Source organism: Amblyomma americanum, chromosome 1, assembly GCF_052857255.1.
Source record: "Amblyomma americanum isolate KBUSLIRL-KWMA chromosome 1, ASM5285725v1, whole genome shotgun sequence".
In the NCBI taxonomy this organism is placed as follows: Eukaryota; Metazoa; Arthropoda; class Arachnida; order Ixodida; family Ixodidae; genus Amblyomma; species Amblyomma americanum.
Window position 1 is genome coordinate 554,709,137 of NC_135497.1, and position 19,269 is coordinate 554,728,405.

At 45.8% G+C, this 19,269-nt stretch overlaps 1 protein-coding gene across 2 annotated transcripts in view; it reads right to left on the minus strand.

The window, feature by feature from the left end:
• The window catches only part of Uck (Uridine-cytidine kinase), an 84,193-nt gene that overhangs the window by 14,116 nt on the left and 50,808 nt on the right, over nucleotides 1-19,269 (minus strand). For both annotated transcript variants that reach the window (XM_077651093.1, XM_077651094.1), the window contains 3 exons: nucleotides 15,137-15,282; nucleotides 9,039-9,136; nucleotides 2,685-2,733 (listed from right to left, as the gene is read on the minus strand). In XM_077651093.1, coding sequence (XP_077507219.1) covers nucleotides 2,685-2,733; nucleotides 9,039-9,136; nucleotides 15,137-15,282 — 293 coding nt within the window. The remainder of the gene's footprint in view (nucleotides 1-2,684; nucleotides 2,734-9,038; nucleotides 9,137-15,136; nucleotides 15,283-19,269) is intronic.

Genomic DNA, 19,269 nt, shown 5'->3' on the forward strand with positions numbered 1-19,269 from the left:
TTATTGAAGCAAACTAGATGGTGCAGCTTGTCCAGGAGCGCCAACTTGAATTTTTGGTGGAGGGCTTAAAATGTCGGTCATCTATGACCGTTGGCCTATGGTACGATAGCGAAAGATGTTTTATGGGGGGTTTAATGCCTTAAAGCGACTGAGGCTATGATGGATGCCGTAGTGAAAGGCTCCGGAAATTTTGTCCACCTGGGGTTCTTGAACGTGCACTGATATTGCATAGTACATGGGCCTCTAGAATTCCGCCTCCATCAATATTCAACCGCTGGGGCTGGGATCAAACTCGCGTGTTTCGGGTCAGCAGCCGACTGCCCTAACCACAGAGCCACTGCGGTGGCTGGTAGCGTAATCAGTGCCCTTGCCCACATGACACTGCATGTGGCACATTTGAGTCTACACTCTGCTTTAGCTGGTGTGACTGTTTCTTGGTCCTCTTAGCTGCTGGACAGATTGGCTGTCCCCCTGTTGGCACCCTCATAGGCCATGCTTCGATATGATTACTTGACAAAAAACTGTTGCAGGATGCAGATGATAAACTCAGTACCCTGTCTATGGAACTTTGCAGTGTCCACGAAGAGCAGTGGAACAGTGAAGCACACAAGAGGCACCTCCTCAGTGCTACCATGTGCCTAGGGGGGGCTTCGACAGCAAAAGTTCGGTGCAGGTGCCACGGTAGCAGATCTAGAGCTTAGCTGTGGGCATTACATTATAATGCGGTCAGCAGTTCTTTCAAAGCAACGCTCTGGACTGACAAGGGGTTCTAAGAGGGCGGCAGCAGGGCGACCGCCAATCTGTCCAGCAGCTAAGGGGGCGAAGAACACCAGCTAAAGCAGAGGCTGGGCTAAAATGTGCCTCATGCAAGGTCACATAGGCAGGGGTACTGATTAAGCAAATAAAAGCTGGGGGACACTGCATGCATGAAAAGGAAGAGCGCTGTGACAGACAGCTGCCGCGACGGCTTTCCAGCAATTCATATAGGTGCAAGGGGACGAAGTATCCAAAAATGACCAATAGATATTGGATACTTTCACCATTGCCATCAACGGACCGGGTGTTTTCGAAGTTCCTTTCGTGCGTCAGGCAACACAAACGTGGACTGAAGTCTGTGAGCACAAGAAAAGGAGCTGTTCAGACCTCATGCCAAGAAATGCTAACTGAAGTTTTTATGAAACGAAATTGTGAAGAAATGCCTTTGTACCCCATTCAACAGTTACATTTTTCAAAATTAGGTGTTCTGGATGACACGCTTTTCTAGATAATTTTTTTCTGCACTTTTTAGAAAATGCAAATCGCTAAATCTAGAACAACACACCCCTAACCATTACTATATACAAAAGTCTGCCAGTAAACTATCTTCACTGGATTAAATACCTTCAAAACCTTGGGCTCACATCTTGCACTACAATCAGCTATTTGTCAGAAGGGATGCCATAGCACACCCATGAGTCATCACCCTGGTTTTCAGCCCCTTGATCAGCAGAGAGGTGCCAGTGACTGAGCTTGTGCAGTGCCTGCTGCACATGAACAATGCACTACACATGATGGCAGAACTGTGCAAAGAGACACCCAGGACAACTGCAAGCACTTCTCTGTGCCTGTCCTGTAACTTTTTGTTGTTGTCTGGGTCTTTTTGTGCCATCATTTATACTGTTTACCAACTTGCTACGCAACCTTCAAAATGCAGTAGGTGCACTCGCCCACTCATCACGTCTCATGCAGAGCTTTTCAGGACCGCACAGCACCATCTAGGTCTGCCAGCCTGCTCCTGCACAACATTCTGCAGACATTTCACCCCAGCTAGCTCAAGCTATGTAATCAGGTGGCCTGCAAGCATCCTTAGATTAACCATTTCAGCTAAGTAAATCCAAGCTTTAGTTTTTGACTTGAAATGTTCATCTGAATTCGCTAAACATCTGAAGCTAGCTTTGCATGGATCACTAGGCTCTTAGAGAACAAGCACACTCATCTTACATGCAAACTAAACTCCCTGAACCTCAGTAACACAAACAAACACATCCTCAGGTTGAACAGTTTCATTACTGCACACAAAGCACCCTGTAACAAAATGCTTTGATAGATGAAAGGGCACCACCACGCAAATATGTTCCTGCAAGGATTTTTTTTTTAATGCATGTGTATTAGAGAAGCTATCAACTATTGGAAGTCACTTATCACCCCCTTCAGGGCTGTCCCTCTCCTTCTATCACGAGTACCATGGTAGTCGTGCTGCACTTTCCATCCCCCATGTCTGTAACGGGTCAGGGGACATGACTTGCCACATTTTTCAATCCCACAGTTCACAGCTCAGCTGGCTTTCTTCCCCACTCTGCTGTGCATGATGCCGTCAGCAGCCATCTATGCACTTTTGCTAAAACAAAGTGCACTCAGCCCCAAAATATAGCAAGGATTTCAAACAGGCCACCTTCAGACTCAAACTAGCTTTCCCACCAAGTGCACAGCAACTGTGACAGGCTTACAGTTTGGCCAGCAGTTCATGCCTCATAATGGCATGCATTTTTGAAAAACAGGCAACGACAGCCTCTGTACTGGCTTCTAAGCTAAGCTGTTAGTCAGCGCACAAGGCCAATTCCCCTTTGTCTAACACAAACAGTGGACTGCCCTCAGTGGCTACAGAACATATTTTTCAGCAAAAGAACACATGCAAAGCCACAAACCTTCATTGTCTGCACCCCTGGGAATTATAACATCAGCATACTTCTTGGTCTGCGCAAAAGAGAGATCACATAATCACTCACCACAACTGCAAACTGCGCAGGCACAGAATGCGGACAAAAGCAGTTTCACACATAAAAATGCTATGCTTCCCAGACTGCAGCAGTAGCGCATAATGTCACATATCGGTAGCCTGTATTCGTTCTTAGCTGTGAACATGAAAAAGTTCACCATAACTGCCACTTGCCATCCATTAGTTAGCAAAAACAAAACAGAAAAGGAAGCCTCCCTGGAAGAGGTGACACAGTGGAACTTGCGATGAAATTTCCCTAAATGCACACCTGCTGGCACCTTGCATGTGCAATGAAGTCTGAATACAGAAACACAATTTTGCTCCACCTGCTGTGAAGAAGATGGGCTTTTGCCCCAGCTGCATTTCCACCGCTCAGCATGAAATTTAGCTCAGACTGCCCTTTTAACACTACCCCTGTTCACAAGTTTTTCTGTGGATAACCTCCTACATTTGATGGTGGATGTGCAAGGTTAAAGTTAAATTTGAGAGGTAAATGCAGTCAAATCCGGCTGATGAACTGTCTGGAACTGATTATGTGTGCATTCACCTGGAAAAGCCATCTGCAAACAGTGTAACACTACAAAATTTAAAAACAAGGCATAAATTATTGATAAATATACTCTCACATGGACATTCAACTTATGAAGCTGGTTGCATAGAGCATACCTCCAGTAGAAATTCAACGTAAAAGAAGTTTGCAGTTCCTTCTCTGATGAACGCAGGGTAAATGTAAAATCCCTCTTTATGCTAAGGTGGTGTCATTCATTCCAATCAAAACAAAATACAAGACTACAAACTGAATAGCTCATGCAGTTGTCAGTTTACACAGACCTTTCTATCACCCACAGCAACAGTGAGTGATGGCTGCTGCACTCAATTATTGCAATAAATACGAGTAAATTTTTTAATTCCCATTTCACTTGTTATTTGGGGGGTCGTCTTACATTCGGGGGCCATCTTAGATTCGTGTGAATATACTCCTGCCAGAAGACCCTGACCTCAGAGCAAGTTTCCTGCACTATGGACGAAGCAATGCGAGTGCTAGATGACGCCGACACGTTGTGTATTTGCAAAGGCTTGGGCAAGCCTACAAATTTCATTTGTGTGTCCCTCACAAAAGGACTGGAGCAGCAAGCGATGCTTGTGGATGAACTAGTCCTTCACATGAAATGCAGAGGAAGCATGAAACACAACTGAAACTGTGTCAGTGGTGACCTGCGGAACAAAAAATACTACTGCTACTAGTGGTGATAATTGTCAGGAAGGAAAATGCACTTCTGCCTCACTATCAGTGCACACCTTAACCGCATCAGTAGGAAAAAAGAAACAAAAGAAGGGAGATGGTTTGGCTTGTTTGTGGGCCCTTACGTTCCAAAGCGACACAGGCTTTGAGGAATGCCATAGTCGGGAGCTCCGGATGAATTTCATCCACCTGGGTTTTTTTAATGTGTGCCAACATTACATAGTACACATGCCTCTTGCATTTCGCCTCCATTTAAATGAGGCAAAACGTAAAAGGCACATGTAAATACTACACATGTCAGTACACATTAATACTGCATATTCTCATGAAGGAATATATAAAACAAGCATAATACATAATACATACAGCGGCCGAAGAGCACGTCGGACGACCCAAGCGAAAGGTACTGCAGTGCCACCTATGCACATTTGTAAATGTAGCCTCACAGGGTGTCCAGCGCTCACCCCACTACACCTAATCTGTAGTAGACTGTAATCACAGCTGTGTCACGTGCAAAATGGTGGGTGGGAACGCAAGTCATTGCCGTTTCCACCCCCTCCCTGACAGCCGACATGAGTGCAAGTCTTGCTCTCGGCGACATTTTTTTCCTGGCAATGAAGGGAAGGCTACAGGGGCCCTTAGCTGTGTCATTCAGACAAATAGTCCAGGCGCACGATGGTGCACCTGGTGTGCTGGTCTCTCCATGACACGTTCATTGTGCTACTGGGGCAGCTGGCTCCTCCTATGGAGGCTTTTGTAACTGGCGTGCTTAGCAAGTTCACTGTAATCAAGACAACTCTTTTTTCCTTGACTTTTTTGCATAAAAAGTCAGCAGCTGTGTTAGAATATGCCTGAAATAACGGATATTAACAGTATACTTAGTTTTAAAAGAAAACTATATTCTGCTGTGTAGGAAAAGACTGTGTTTCGGCTCCACAGCTTCCACCCCATTGCCAGAAAAAATTGTCATGGAGTATACAACTGCACAAGCCATTGCTTCCGGGGCGCTGTCAATGGGTACGAGAAGTGTGAATGCGTGCCGACAGCCTGGCTACCAGTCCTCCACACCACTGTATCTTCCGTAGTACTGTTGATGAATGAGCAATTAAACCAAGGCACAAACACTTGCCACACCATCAGTCACCTGTGCAGTGCGGCGTAGCCCGGCATCCGAGCATGCACCGCTTGGGGAGTCGGATATAACTGCATTCGATATAGCCAATAATTCATAACATCTGCATTCGTTATATCGGGGTTCAACATTGATCTACACAAACTTCAACTCTGGCACCAAACTACAAGTGCACTGCAAGCAGGAAGACAATGAGAGAGAAAAAATGCTGAGACACAAAATTAGAGCTTCAATGCAGCAAAGCCTTTGCATGAACTGTGTACAGCGCATCTGCTCAAGGGAGGGCTGTGTTACCCACAAGCAGCACCTCCCTAACACTTCAAGAAAAAAGGAGCAAGAAAATAGTGCTATAAAGTTCTGGCACAGCTCAGTTCATTTGGAAAGCATAATCAGAGGATGGTTTTTACATGTACCAGCACAAAGCATACGCTCACTGTGTGAAGCAGTCATAATTTTAACCATCCACCTCACAGCACCGAGGTAACATGCAAAATCACAGCTAAACTTGACTAGACAGCACAAGGTTGATAACAGTACACTACCAGGATTTGTCCCGGATATTAAACTTTCAGGGCATGTTGCCTGCACTGAAAGTCTCAAGTCTGCGATGCACACTGTGTATCATTTGAAGCCGAGCATGCGATGCTTTTTCTTTTTGTTTTGTGGCTTCCTTCACTGTTAAATGTATTATTCATGATGTCAGCGACACTTTTTGGGGAGGATTTTTGCAATCACAATGAGCGCAATGTGAGATGCAGCTAAAGTTGTGCCAGGTCTTCTTGTTACTAGAGCCACTACCACTTGGTGCACCTTCCAAGGTCCTGCAGGCACCAACAATTACCCATTGTCACTTCAATCCCTTCAGCAGCCCAGGCATCAACTGTAGTGGTTATGCTACTGTGACATGCCCCTGGAGAAGGGCTGATATATTGTGATGCAGGCATGCACGTCGCCCTATCTTGTCATTGACCGTGGCCCAGAAGTGCTGGTGTCCGCCAGTATCCTTTGTTAATGGAATAACGTAACTGCTTGCAATCATCCCAATCTGAGCAGCAGAAGGTGTGCTATTTTCTGGAGTGCTTCGCTGCTCTGCATGTATTGCATGTTGCGGCTCATTCAGTATTATTTATATATACTGCGGTCTTGTTCAAAACTACAACAAGGGGAGAAAGCATACAAAAAAAAATGGTAGGGTTTTACAGTAGTTAAGGACGTGTGAAAGAACTTGAGGCAACACCGCCTCAAAGGCAACTGCATGCAAGATCTTATTGTCAGCCGCACGTGGGGAATGGAGGGGGTGCTGGTTTTGCGCACTGATGGAGCAGCTGCGCAAGGCCTCCGCCGCTGGTGCTCCGTCAAAGGTTAAAGGTTGCGGCTTCACACATACTTTGGGCTTCTCAGCTCTGCTAGTGAAGTAGCGCTTTCACGCTAAAACAAATATGCACAAACATAAAATCAAATCAACAAAGTGTTTCAAGTGCTCTTCAAATGATGTTAATAAGTCTTGTGCAACTGCACGGTCAGCAAGTCTATTCCAATAGACTATAGTTCATGAAAAAAATAAATATTTAAAACAATTATTTCTTGAGGTTACCAGTATTATTGCTCTATCATCCAGACAACACTATGGGTACTGCATGAGGCAAACTTAAAGTGCGTTTCCATTAAAATGAAAACCTGTGAGTCATCAGAGCTATTGGTGTAGAGCGAGTGTCATTGCATGACTAGTGTGTGGAACTATGAAATGAAGCAACAATGTCTGAACTCATGCAAAATGGCTTATGGGGGCTTAACGTCCCAAAGTGACTCGGGCTACAAGGGACGTCGTAGTGAAGGGCTCCGGAAATTTCGACCACCTGGGGTTCTTTAACGTGCACTGACATCGCACAGTACATGGGCCTCTAGAATTTCGCCTCCATCAAAATTCGACCGCCGCGGCCGGGATCGAACCCGCGTCTTTCGGGTCAGCAGTTGAGCGCCATAACCACTCAGCCACCGCGGCGGCTAAAATTTGACTTTAGATTTCAACTTATTTCAACCAGTTACCCAACCCACCTGTGGTCCCAATACATTAGACCTCATCTTTACATCAGCTCCTGACACAGTGTGTGACATAAATTACTTAGACAGTTTGAGCGACCACAATTTACTTCAACTGACAATTAACATTCCACTTCCGTTCACTGGCATCACGAGGAAAGTGACTGCTGGTCGCACGCCGTTTGCCGTGTTTGACGCGAAGAGCTACGCTGACAAATTGGGAAGACCACTTTGGGGAACCCGGTTTAGAAATTTGCTTGCCGCTTGTCATAATTGGCCTGCATCGCAACAAAACACCGCCCCTATCTTTGTTGCACTTTTGACGGTGCAAATCGACCGATAACTTGCCGAAAACACGAAAATCCAAGCGTCACCAGCGGCGAGTCAGGCTGTCAACGTGGCGGGTCAACGCAACCACGGTGTTTCCACGGCGATTTTCTCAAGGCGGTCATGCTTGAAACACGCCATCCGACTAGACAAACGGTCTAAATGCGTGGTAGGGCCATTGAATTTTGTTCCTAGACATCTGTCAATGGCGCGGACGCGACGCCGCACGAACACTGACACTTGAACCGTAGAATTAGCACAGTGTCATCGACAGCGGTGCACTGGAAAACACTTGCCAAAAAACTAAATTGCAAACTTCACAGCTGTACACCTTGGGGAAAAAAACTGCCTGTAATCATGTGAAGCCCCTACTGCAAAACCATTCAGTTTTCATGGTCACGCTGCGTACCTACAATGGGCGGCTAATCGTTTTTTGAGCATGACAAACACAACCTCACCTCAGACTCGAGCCGCGGCATTTCCGTGACCCCCCATCCCCACATGAAATGAAAGCAGCCACTGCCTTCGCGATTCGAAATACCCCGAAGGTTGAATGCATGGGCAGCGACCACGGCCTCGTGCAATGCTTGGTCATATTAGAGCAGGGGTTGCACGCGCCCGGTAAGAACTTGAAACAGCCAAAGCTCACTGCCTTTTTTGCACCTGAATAAAGTTTTCCTTCACTGAATAGATTGTATTTTGACTTCCTCGCCGTTGCGGTGCAATTAAAGCTTGACTGCTTTAGATTTTCTTGGGTGGTTGCTTATACCGAATTACCGCTTATAACGAACTTTTTCGCCGTCCTGCTGACTTCGTTATAACGAGGGATTACTGTATGTCACTGCCTTCCAATCGTAACTTCTATTATATAAATGCACTGTTAACTGAAAAATTATTCTGTTTTTGTGAAAAAGCTGCAAGTTTCAAATGCTGATTGTCGGGTATGAGGATGTCTCCTTCTTTCTCTCTCTCTCTTTGTGGAAGTAACAGCTTTTTCATGAGCCATTCCTTTTCATATTTTGTCACGCTGAGCTTTGTACAGTTTTATTGTATTCTCTACTCCTGATTGTTTGTACCTGAATCATTGCTGAAACCTTTTGTGTATATTATTGCTTGCTGTCAATACTTGGGGGCGGCGAGGCTTATCAAGCAGTGGTGCAACACTGCTTTTTTCATGCCGTCCTTAGTTTTTTGTACTACTCGAAAAACTGAAAGAAATGAAATGAAAAATCATCCCTAAAACGAGTTACGCATTTAATGCAAAACGCTTAAAATCAGTAACACACTGAATGATATAATGACTGTATTGCCACCAAAAATTTAAAGAAGAGGGACACAAACTAAACTAGCCTTGACTAGCAGGAGAGATGACGGCCACCTTGCACAGAAAGCAGTACAGTAACAGTGCACTCTGTAACAGGTCAAGGTCTCGAAACACACGTAGCAAAACTGGACGCAATTTCATTGCCGTCTCAAAACCATACTGAGAAAAAACAACCACTCAAATCTAGCAAAACCCAATGAATTGCACAAGAACTTACTGGCAAGCAGAATTCCTCAAAGGCAGGCTTTACAAAATTTGTATACTGGTGTAGAACTTTCTCCAAGTCCCGGCCTCGCTCTTTCACATCACGCAGCACTGCAAAAGGAGAGGACAAGTGTAGCTCAATGCCCTCCACTTGGTTTCAGGCAACTAGCCAAGCTGGATAGCATGCGTAAGCACACCCACTTTGGTTCTGGAGCTACAAGAGTATGCCTGGCCAGGGAAGAAAAAGTGCACATGAGAACAAGCACTGCCCCGAGAGAGAGTGCCTCATTCCACAGGGCTTACAGAATAGCTCCCCTCAATCCCCCGCAGCTACAGAGCAACTGACCATGGCAGACCTGCAATGCAGCAGGACACTGAAGCCACCATTGGGAAATCCACTTGGAAGCATTAAGCATCACGCCCGTAAAGGACTACAGGCACCAAATTTTTGTTTGAGCGTTTTCATATTTCAAATGATGCGTTAGAAATTAATACACATGAATCACCACGTGATAATCACCTATGACCACTAAATAATTTGGAATTGAATTTCTTCTTGGCACTGTTTCACTTCCGTCATCCAAATGATGGCTGTAACATGTAGTGGGATTTAGGGTCACGTGAGGCAGGAAAGAAACGGCAATATATCTGCTGACACGTCGTTTGTTGTCATCCCAGCTCTTGAAGCAGGCTGGCTTAAATGGTGCAGTGAATTAAAACTAGGTGCCAGCATTTATATTGTACTTTTCTTCATGCCTGAGGTGGACTAAAGTCCAACTACACGTCACAGTCATCGTTCGGTTGTTAAAACTAAAATCGTAACAGCATGAGAGAACAAATTCAATTATAAATTATTTAGCGGTCGTAGGTGAATTCTAGCTATGATCAATGTATTCTAATGTATATCCATCATTTGAAAGAACAAAACACAAAACTAAATTTAGGTGTCTATAGTTCTTTAATAAGTCAGGCTAAGCAGGCATCAAATAGAATGCCACAGATTAGGGGGATGCAAAGCGTTGAACTTTTTTAGGGTCTACTTGGCAAGACAAAAAACACAGAGTGTGAGTTTTTATCAACATCAACACATTCTGCTGCATTAATGTGAGAGTAGCAGTCTTTGTGATGAAACTTATTGGAAGGTACAAATTAACAATGAAGGGCATGCAAATGCACCAGCCGACATTAAAGGGGCCATGACAGCCTATTTTCACGCATACCCTTATCCCATTTAATTCTCAACTTGATAAATTAAAATTCCCGCAAGTTTCAGTCGATTCTGTGTGGTAAATATATTTAAAACGAATTTTTTCCGTTCCTTCTGCGAACTGCTTGCTGGTCTGGCAACCTCTGATCGCTGCTGTCAGAGGGGCATACCCCCCCCCAGCCCCCCTTCCCCCACGTCGTCTGCTGTGCGCTGTTGAGGTGCCATATCTACAGCGCTAAAGACTGGACAGAAGGAACACACAAGTCACACAACAGAGCGCTGAATAAGTCAGAGATCAGTCAGCGCTCTGTTGTGTGACTTGTGTGTTCCTTCTGTCCAGTCTTTAGCGCTGTAGATATGGAAGTTAGAAACAAACTCGCCTAGCATACCGTACTGTTGAGGTGCTTGCATGCACACCGTAGACGGCGGTTGCTCGAAAAGTTTTATTTTTTTAGCTTATCGAAATAAAATGCATTTTCAGTATTTTCTTTTTGGAAGCCGTCAGCTTAGTACGCCACCTGAGTGATCCTTAAGAAAGTGGACTTGCTCGTGGCACCCCTTTTCTGATTGTTGAGGAAACCGAAATCGATGGACCCCTGCTTTATTATTTACGCTCATAAACATGTTATTTTTATGTTATGAGTGTGGCTTCTTTTGAACAGTCAAGTGCTCCCGTATGTGAAAAGCGGCACGTGCCGTGCATGGCTTCGCCGATGTGGTTCGTGAAAGCCGTGGTGTTTTGTAGCTGGCTACTAATTTCTTGTCCACTATTCATCAGCTCGATAATTAAACTCAAATTATCACAAGGTGGCACTAGAGTAAGCTTGAGGCATGAAAGGAGCAGAGAAAAGTGCCGAATGAGACGACTTCCCCGCTGCATGTGTGAATTTGTAAGTCAAACATTTGTAAGTCAGCCCTTCGGTTCCTAGAACCCTTTTGCAGGAACCAAGCCGCTTGCAAAACCCTACGCGACTTGAATGCTTTCACTGCCCACACCGATGAATAGTCGCCGCCGTCTAAATGAGTGCTTGAAAATAATAGTACATCAATTAGCGTTTACTGTGCGTGCGCATTGTGGCCTAGGAATGCGACGATTACGACAACTGCAGCCCCGCGCTGAGGTTGTTTACATGGCTGTGTGCAAACAGTACTGCTCGTTTGCGTGGCATAAAACGCAAGGTGGGTTCTCCTTACCTTAAATATTAAGTACTCTTACTCACAAATTGCACTTTTACTCATTTACACACCATGATAACACTGCAATAAACGCCGATGATGTTTTATCGCCTGCTTGGGAAACGCTTCGCGCAGGACTGGCGCTTCCTGCTAATTGTACCTGCTTCCTCTTATGTCATCAGTATTTGATTTTAAAGCACTTTAGCTAGAAATACGTTCAGACATTACTTGAATCAATGAAAATAGCCAGATTTGTTGTCCACAGTCGACGCCGACGGCTGCTGCCGGCTGCCTTCAGCACAAGCTATGCAGACCGGGTCACATATCGGCACTTCCTCCTTATTGTACTCGCACCCTGCGATGTAGGCAGTCGTCGCTTTGAGGGCACTGTAGCCAAAACTACGCTCGACAGCTATTTTCAGGAGCTAAAGCATGTGAATTCGCTCTCCGCAATCGCTGAAATCGCACACACGAATCCTGTGTACTCGCTAGGCCTCGTCACGAAAGGGGCCGGCGGTCCACCATCAGCCGAAATTCAAGCATCTGGCAAGAGTTCTCCACTGATTAGTAAGAAAGTGTGAAGTTACGAAATGCAGCCACTCGTTTCGCTTTTTTCAATAAGGATAAGGCACACAAGCGCAGTTTTTTGGGCCGTCTATTCATCGGGCATGAAGCCTTCGCTCGGCCGCATAAGCCTAGGCGACAGCGACGAGTGGCACCGTTGTGCGGCGTTTTCTGCCCATGACATTCAATTGCCTCGCCGATAGGTTCTATATGCACAGGCACCGAATGAAAGCACATCTTCGCTGGTGCACGCACATCATGTATGTCGTTGTGGCTAGCATGAGGTACAATAAGTATTAAAATTCTTAAGTTTATAGAATGTCATACCAATTAGTCCCCCACCACACTCTGCCAGTTCCCAATAAGTTCACTTTTTACTCTACTGCGATACGGGGTCATTGGTTGTGCTGGCGTCGTCGTCAGTCTAGCTTGTCCGACCAGTGCGTCAGCGATGGCATTTGCATACAGACCAGCCAACCGACCATCGATCGCCGTCCCATCGGGCTAGTGTAACCGGACCCTATACTTATACCGAAGAATAACTGTGTTACTATTATTTGCGTTACTATTACTTTTGTGGCACCAGTCAATCATATATAGGGGACGACTGCTACTTCGATCGCCCGCGGAAGTACAGGGGACAAGAGATTTCACTGCGCACATTGCAGCAACGAGAGCAGACGACGTTGCTCCGTGTATGCAATATGTAATATAAAAAACGACCATGTAATGGCCCCTTTAAACCATGTGTCACTCCAACAAAGGAGTAAGCCGGGCTAGTTAGTACAGTCTTTGCATGGAAACAGCACAGCAGACGGGATCAAGAAAGGAAGACATACACACGGGCGCTCACTATCAACTGAAAGAAATTTATTGCAGCAACGTTAATATATAAAATCTATACATATGATAAAAGCATGAAACCTTAAAACTAGGTGACAAGATTCTTCTAATCAGCCACCGAGAAATCTGATTTCTTTCCTTTTCAAGTTAACAGAAGGAGTGCTGACGCACTTCTCCCTTGGTTGATGTATGGCATACACCTCAAAAAGTTCGTGGTCAAGCTAGTTCTTGTATCATTTAAGAACCTTGGTCCTGTCCAAAGTAACAGTGCACTGGCATGAAGTCACGTGTTCAGGCAAGTTCTTCCTTGCGCCGTCTTTTATATCTTTATTATGCTCTCTGAGCCTGTCTCTCTGACTTCCAGCAAGCGGCCGCAACGACGCAGGAGCACGAGGGCAGAGAGAAAACTGTTGTGATCCCGTACGTGCACGGCGTGAGTCATCCGCTGAAAAAAGCCTCAGGGCGGTACGACGTCAGGTTGGTCTTCTCTGTGCCAAACAAGCTCGAAAAACTTTGCAAGCCGGTCAATCGAGCAGATACGGTGCCAAACAGTGTGGAAAGAAGCCCGAAAAAGCTTTCGTTGATTGTACAAAGGAAGTCGTCTACGATATTCCTTTATCGTGTGGATCAGCATACATAGGACAAACTAGGCGCTGTTTAAATGACAGGCTCAGAGAGCATAATAAAGATATAAAAGATGGCGCAAGGAAGAACTTGCCTGAACACATGACTTCATGCCAGGGCACTACCACTTTTGACAGGACCACGGTTCTTAAACGATACAAGAAACAGCTTGACCGCGAACTTTTTGAGGCGTATGCCATACATCAACAAGGGGAGAAGTGCATCAGCACTCCTTCTGTTAACTTGAAAAGAAATCAGATTTCTCGGTGGCTGATTAGAAGAATCTTGTCACCTAGTTTTAAGGTTTCAGTTGATAGTCAGCGCCCGTGTGTGTGTCTTCCTTTCTTGGTCTCGTCTGCTGCGCTGTTTCTATGCAAAGCATGTGTCACTGTTCTTTCTGTGCAAAGATGCTGAACTAGCACAGAAACTCCCAGACCTTTCACCTTCCTCGGGAGAGAACTGACTCTGAGGCCAACAGACTTGTACCACATTACCACAAATGCTGCACTCGCACTGGCGACCTTGGGATAGTGACATCACTGAGCCTTCTGTTATGACATGAACTCTATGGCAAACCTACCTGATATCGCTATCACTGTAACAGGCAGCAAAATATGCTGGTGGGTGATTTGAAAGAAAAAAAAAGGCAGGAAGTTAGGAAAATATAAGATAAATTGTCCTCGTGGGATCTTTACTGCCTAGCAATGCATGGAGAAGAAAGGGCATGCGGCCCTGCAGGAGTAAACGCCCATGACTGGCTGCATGCTGGTCCTATATGTGACTACAGTAGCCCAAAAATGAAGTGGGTACAAGAAAGGCGGGGCGGGGCCTATGGCATTTTGCTGCCAAGCACAAGTCCATGACCTGAACCAGCCATGTTTCAAAGGAGGCAACTGAGATTTTGGTGCGTGCTAAAGACAGCCCCAGGGCGCCGAAATCAATAATTTCCCACTATGCCTCACAACCAGCAGCACTGCTTTTATGCACAAATATTAATTTACCATTAACGGACCCTTTCAAAATGCAACGCGAGGACAATGGTGGACAATGTATAATGGATACAAGCAAGCAGTACAAGTTTTCTGTATTGCGCCCTATCTGTATTGTGTGGTTTTGTGTCTGGTGTTGTTCACACCCAAGAGTAGCACACTAATGAAGTAAAGCATAGAAAACTAACTAGGCCCATTTGCAGCTTTACTTGTAGTATTCACTTTCTGTCCTCTCAGTCACGAAAAACAGATGACACTACTCAAGCACTGAGTTTAAGCTTGAGCTTGGTTCAGTAGTAAAAGCCAGTTAATGTGGGTGCTAAGCATCAAATCCAAAAGTTATTCTTCAGTCTTTCTTTAGCCACGACATTTTACCACTCATTGAAATCATGTACATGCAGCATTCAGTAAGCTACAACTTCCAACAAAGAGCACTAGCCCCCCCATGTGCTGCAAGGTACTCCCACATACAAGCAGAAATGACTAACTTCTGCATCTAGGCCACTTACCTCATGAAGTTGCTCGAATTGGAAATGCATTTTTCTGAATTGGTACACCCAATATGCCCAGCTTGCAGCAACGCACTTCACGAGCATAGTCAAATTGACATAATGTTGCAAGATGTTTGCTCTTTTCAAGCAGGACAGCTGCGGGGTTTGCCGGGACAAAGCCGGCAGAAGGAGCCAGGCAACGGACAAGGACGGTCACCTCTGCGGGCAAGCCGCGTGTCCGGGTCAGTGTCCACGAAAAGCTTCATGTGGAACATGTCTCGCAGGCGCGGAAAGTAGAATAGCAGCACTCCTTCCACCAGGACCACATCAGCAGGTGCTATGCTTATCCACTGATCCCGCACCCTGCAACAACACAAAGGCTGCCTCGCATCTCTAACAACAATGCAGTAGAGCAGGAACACAGTACAGGCCTTTGCAAAACAGGAAAGCTGCAGGCTCCTTACACATGCCACAGTAAAAGCAACAATCATGTTTCAAGGTTTAAGACGTCTTTAAATTAGACTAGACTGGAAGACAACAATGGCAGCCCAGTGCACTGTACTGAGCTCCCTTCAAGGTTAGCGTGACTAGGTCTCTCTAGTAAACCAAATACAAGATGAGCAGAAACATGCAGAGGAGTTCCCAAGGAAGCAACCATTACAGATTCTAAAAAAAAGAACACAGGGGCCCCTCACTCCGTTAAATCCTGGCAATGCGGTAGATTTTGAAGCTATTCATGCCTTTGCCAGAAATAACTGATGAGACCGAAACAACCATTAGGGATTCTAAATAAAAACAAAAAACACAGGGACACCTAACTCCGTTCCATGCTGGCAATGCGGTAGCAATCAAAACTATTCGTGCCTTTGCCAGAAGTTAATGGTCAGGCTGAAACAAGCATTACGAATTCTGAAAAAAAAAAAAAAAGAAACACAGGAACACTAACTCCGTTGCATGCTGGCAATGTGGTTGTGTTCGAAGCTATTCGTGCCTTTGCGAGAAGTAACTGGTGAGGCTTGTGAGACCAAGGTTGGTCTCCCCGAGTAATGCTCTTCCCGAACGCCACAGATGGAGGCTTCACAGATGAACCTGGTCTGGTGATGTCACTCCCAGTCTGGTGACATCAAGTCCCTCCAGCCAATGGCATTTCTCCACTCTGGTGATGTCACTGATAGCATCACTGCCTGCCAGCCAATCAGGACTTTTCTGGATGGTGCCGGGTTTTGCTTTGGTGAGGGTTCTACGCTATCGCATAATGTATTTTCAGATATCCCACAGAGCACCTGCCATCAACTACCCACGCAAAAATAAATCTTGTCACACAGGATATCTGTGAAATGTTTCCTCAACCCTTTGACAGGCTATGTACTCAATTATGTACTCAATTATGTACAAAGCGAACTCGCAGCTTTTTCTGAAAGTGGGCTGCAACTAGCACTGATTTCTTTGTTTCAGGTGAATTGACATCATTCATCTCACAAATAAGCCGTTTTTTTACACCACATAGCAAACATAGTAAATAATAATTGGTGAAACAGTGAGTCGGGTAGCACGTTGTCCGCCATTTTTGTGCAGACATATTTTGCCACCGAAAGTAACACCATTTTTTTCGCAATTTCAAGCAGGATGTGCACCTCCAAACTGAAATCATTTCCATGATCATTTCAGTGTTTACATGATAAGTAGCAGGATTTCAATGTTGCTATTTACATCAATCAGGACACTTTGCATGAAATTTTGCACATCTCTGTAAAAAATCAACCGCTAGTATTTTGTGTTGAAAAACTAACAAATTGTCTATCGTAAGGCCTGAATATGCTATTTATACCCCTGTCACACGGGCACTTGTAAGGCCTTAGGAATTAAGGTCCTTTGCCCCAAAGGCGTGTGGCGCGCATCTACACGGCAAAGCGTCGAGACCTTTGCGAAAAAGGTCTGTAGCCGCAAAGGCGGCCGTCAGCGGCCTTAAAGTTGCTTAAAGGAGCAACCCAGACGGCAGCGCCAGCTAGCGAGCTCAAAGAATAAAAAATTGACACAATTTTTAGTTTTGAAAACGTAAAAAAGTATAATTTATCCTTTTTAAAGGTTAATTTTGCGTTACAGTGCACTTAACCGTAGAGGAGGCTATGACTTAAGACATCTACACTGCTAAGAAAGGACTTGAACGCTATTCAGCAGCCGCATCGACACACACGTGCTTGCGCTTCTCGCTTTGCTGTTTTTTCTTCGTTTGCTCTTCATGGCAATTACACACTTCGTTCTAATGTCTTGCGGTTCGTCGCTCATGATTACGGCAGCCCGCTAACCAGGCACAACCTAATTTCTTTGAAATACGCACAATGACATAAGCAACAAAGCACGCTTCTCACACACAACGAGGAGCCGAACGGAAAAGTGCGCCTACCGTGGTCGGACCGGGAACGATGAAAAAAAAAAACTTTTGTTTCAAAATATCCGTTTCTTACCGTCAGAACGGTCATTTATTATCGTGATAGCTACTTTTTCGACATAAACGAAAGTACTCTTATTCTCTTAGCTGAAGTGCTACCGTCTGCTTTAATTTCATAATGTTACTAGCGTCGCTTCACACACAGCGGTGACTTTTGGCATTCACGGAGGCTGCGTTCTAGCTCCTTTAAATTTGCCGTGTAGCAGCGCCGCTGCTCCTTTTCGGTTTTCCTCCTTTAGTGCAATAAGACAACTTTACGGAAAAGGCCGTGAGGAAGTCCCGTGTGACAGGGGTATTAGACTGAAAAATAATTCATTTCACTGGAAACAAGAAATAATATGTCGAAGTTAAGAGAGCTCCAGAAAAAGAAAACACTTAAAAAGAGCCAATTTCTAGTCACATGGAATGTTACACTGCTCCTGCCCAGCTGAAACATTTCCTGTTATTCTGAGCCTACTTTGAGTTTTTGCTCTTTGCACTGTCTACATACACTAATCAAAAGCGCCTGCTGATGAGCCAATGAGAATTCAGCTTAAGTAAGTTGTCCAAATAAGAGCCTGCTGCACAAAGCCCCACGGCTGAATCTTGCCAGCATGCATGAGCCACCTTATGTGCCTTCAGCATGTGTGCGGCTAATCAGATGTCGTTACAGCACCAGGAGGGCAGTTGGCCAAGTGGTTTTGGAAAAGTAGAATGGCAGATGCACCTTGCCACCTGGGCAGCAGCCAACAGTAGCGAACAGTGAGCAATACTGAACAAAAGCATAATTTTGAGCAAAAGTGACGTGTGGGGGAATCAAATAGCATAACTCAAGAATTAAGTGACCTATTGAATAATTCTGCCAGTTACTTGAAATACTGCTACACTGTTAGTCATTTACTGGCGCCGCCATGCAGTGCGACAGCACACGCTGGTCTTCCATGTCTTCCCCGGCTTGTGCGTTGGTTCGCTGAGTGTGTCTGCCTGACAAGTGCTGGTGTGCCCTTCTGCCCTTTCTGCCGGCTTTCGGTGACATTTTGGTGCAGGTTCTGGGTAATTCCCCGATGTGTGAAAAACTCCCAGGAGCCTCCGACGACACCCAACTACACCCCGTGGACACCACACCTGTCCACAAGGCAAGCCGCCGCATTCGAGGTTTGGATCCTTAGTTTTGACCCCTTGACGGCACCACCCCACGCAATGACGTCCACTGCGGCAAGCCAGACCATTCAGAATGCTGTCAGTTCCCCACTGCTGCTCCTCCATGCACCTCGCACTCCCACGTCGTTTCATGGCGACAAGTTCAAAGACGTGGAGGACTGGTTGGCCAGCTACGACCAGATCGCTGCGTTTAATCTGTGGGACGAGGACCGCAAGCTACGCAATGTCTATTTTGCCCTGGAAGACGCCGCCAAGACGTGGTTTGAAAACCACGAGTCCGCTATCCCCACCTGGCGAGATTTCCAGCGACAGTTGCTCGACACCTTCGGCAGCGACGAACGGAAGGAGCTAGCTGAAGTTGCCCTGCAGTCCCAAGCGCAGCCGCCAAATGCGAGCGTCGCCATGTTTGTAGAAGAAATGACGCGGCTTTTCAACCACGCAGATCCTACCATGCCTGAAACGAAGAAGGGACGTCATCTTATGCAAGGAGTCAAAGAACAGCTTTTCGTAGGACTTGTGCGCAACCCTCCTAGCACAACCCTCCTAGCAAAGTGATTGACTTTACTCAGGAAGCGACAAGCATGGAGCGCGCCTTGCAGCAGAGGTTCGCGCATTACGGCCGTCCGGTGAATATAACTGCTATAGACGCCAACATGCCTCTGCCCGAGAGTGAGGTCCTCCGTGAGCTTGTCCGAAGCATTGTGCGTGAAGAGCTACAGAAGCTTCGCCCTGTCGAGCAACACCCGGGTGTCGGAGCCATC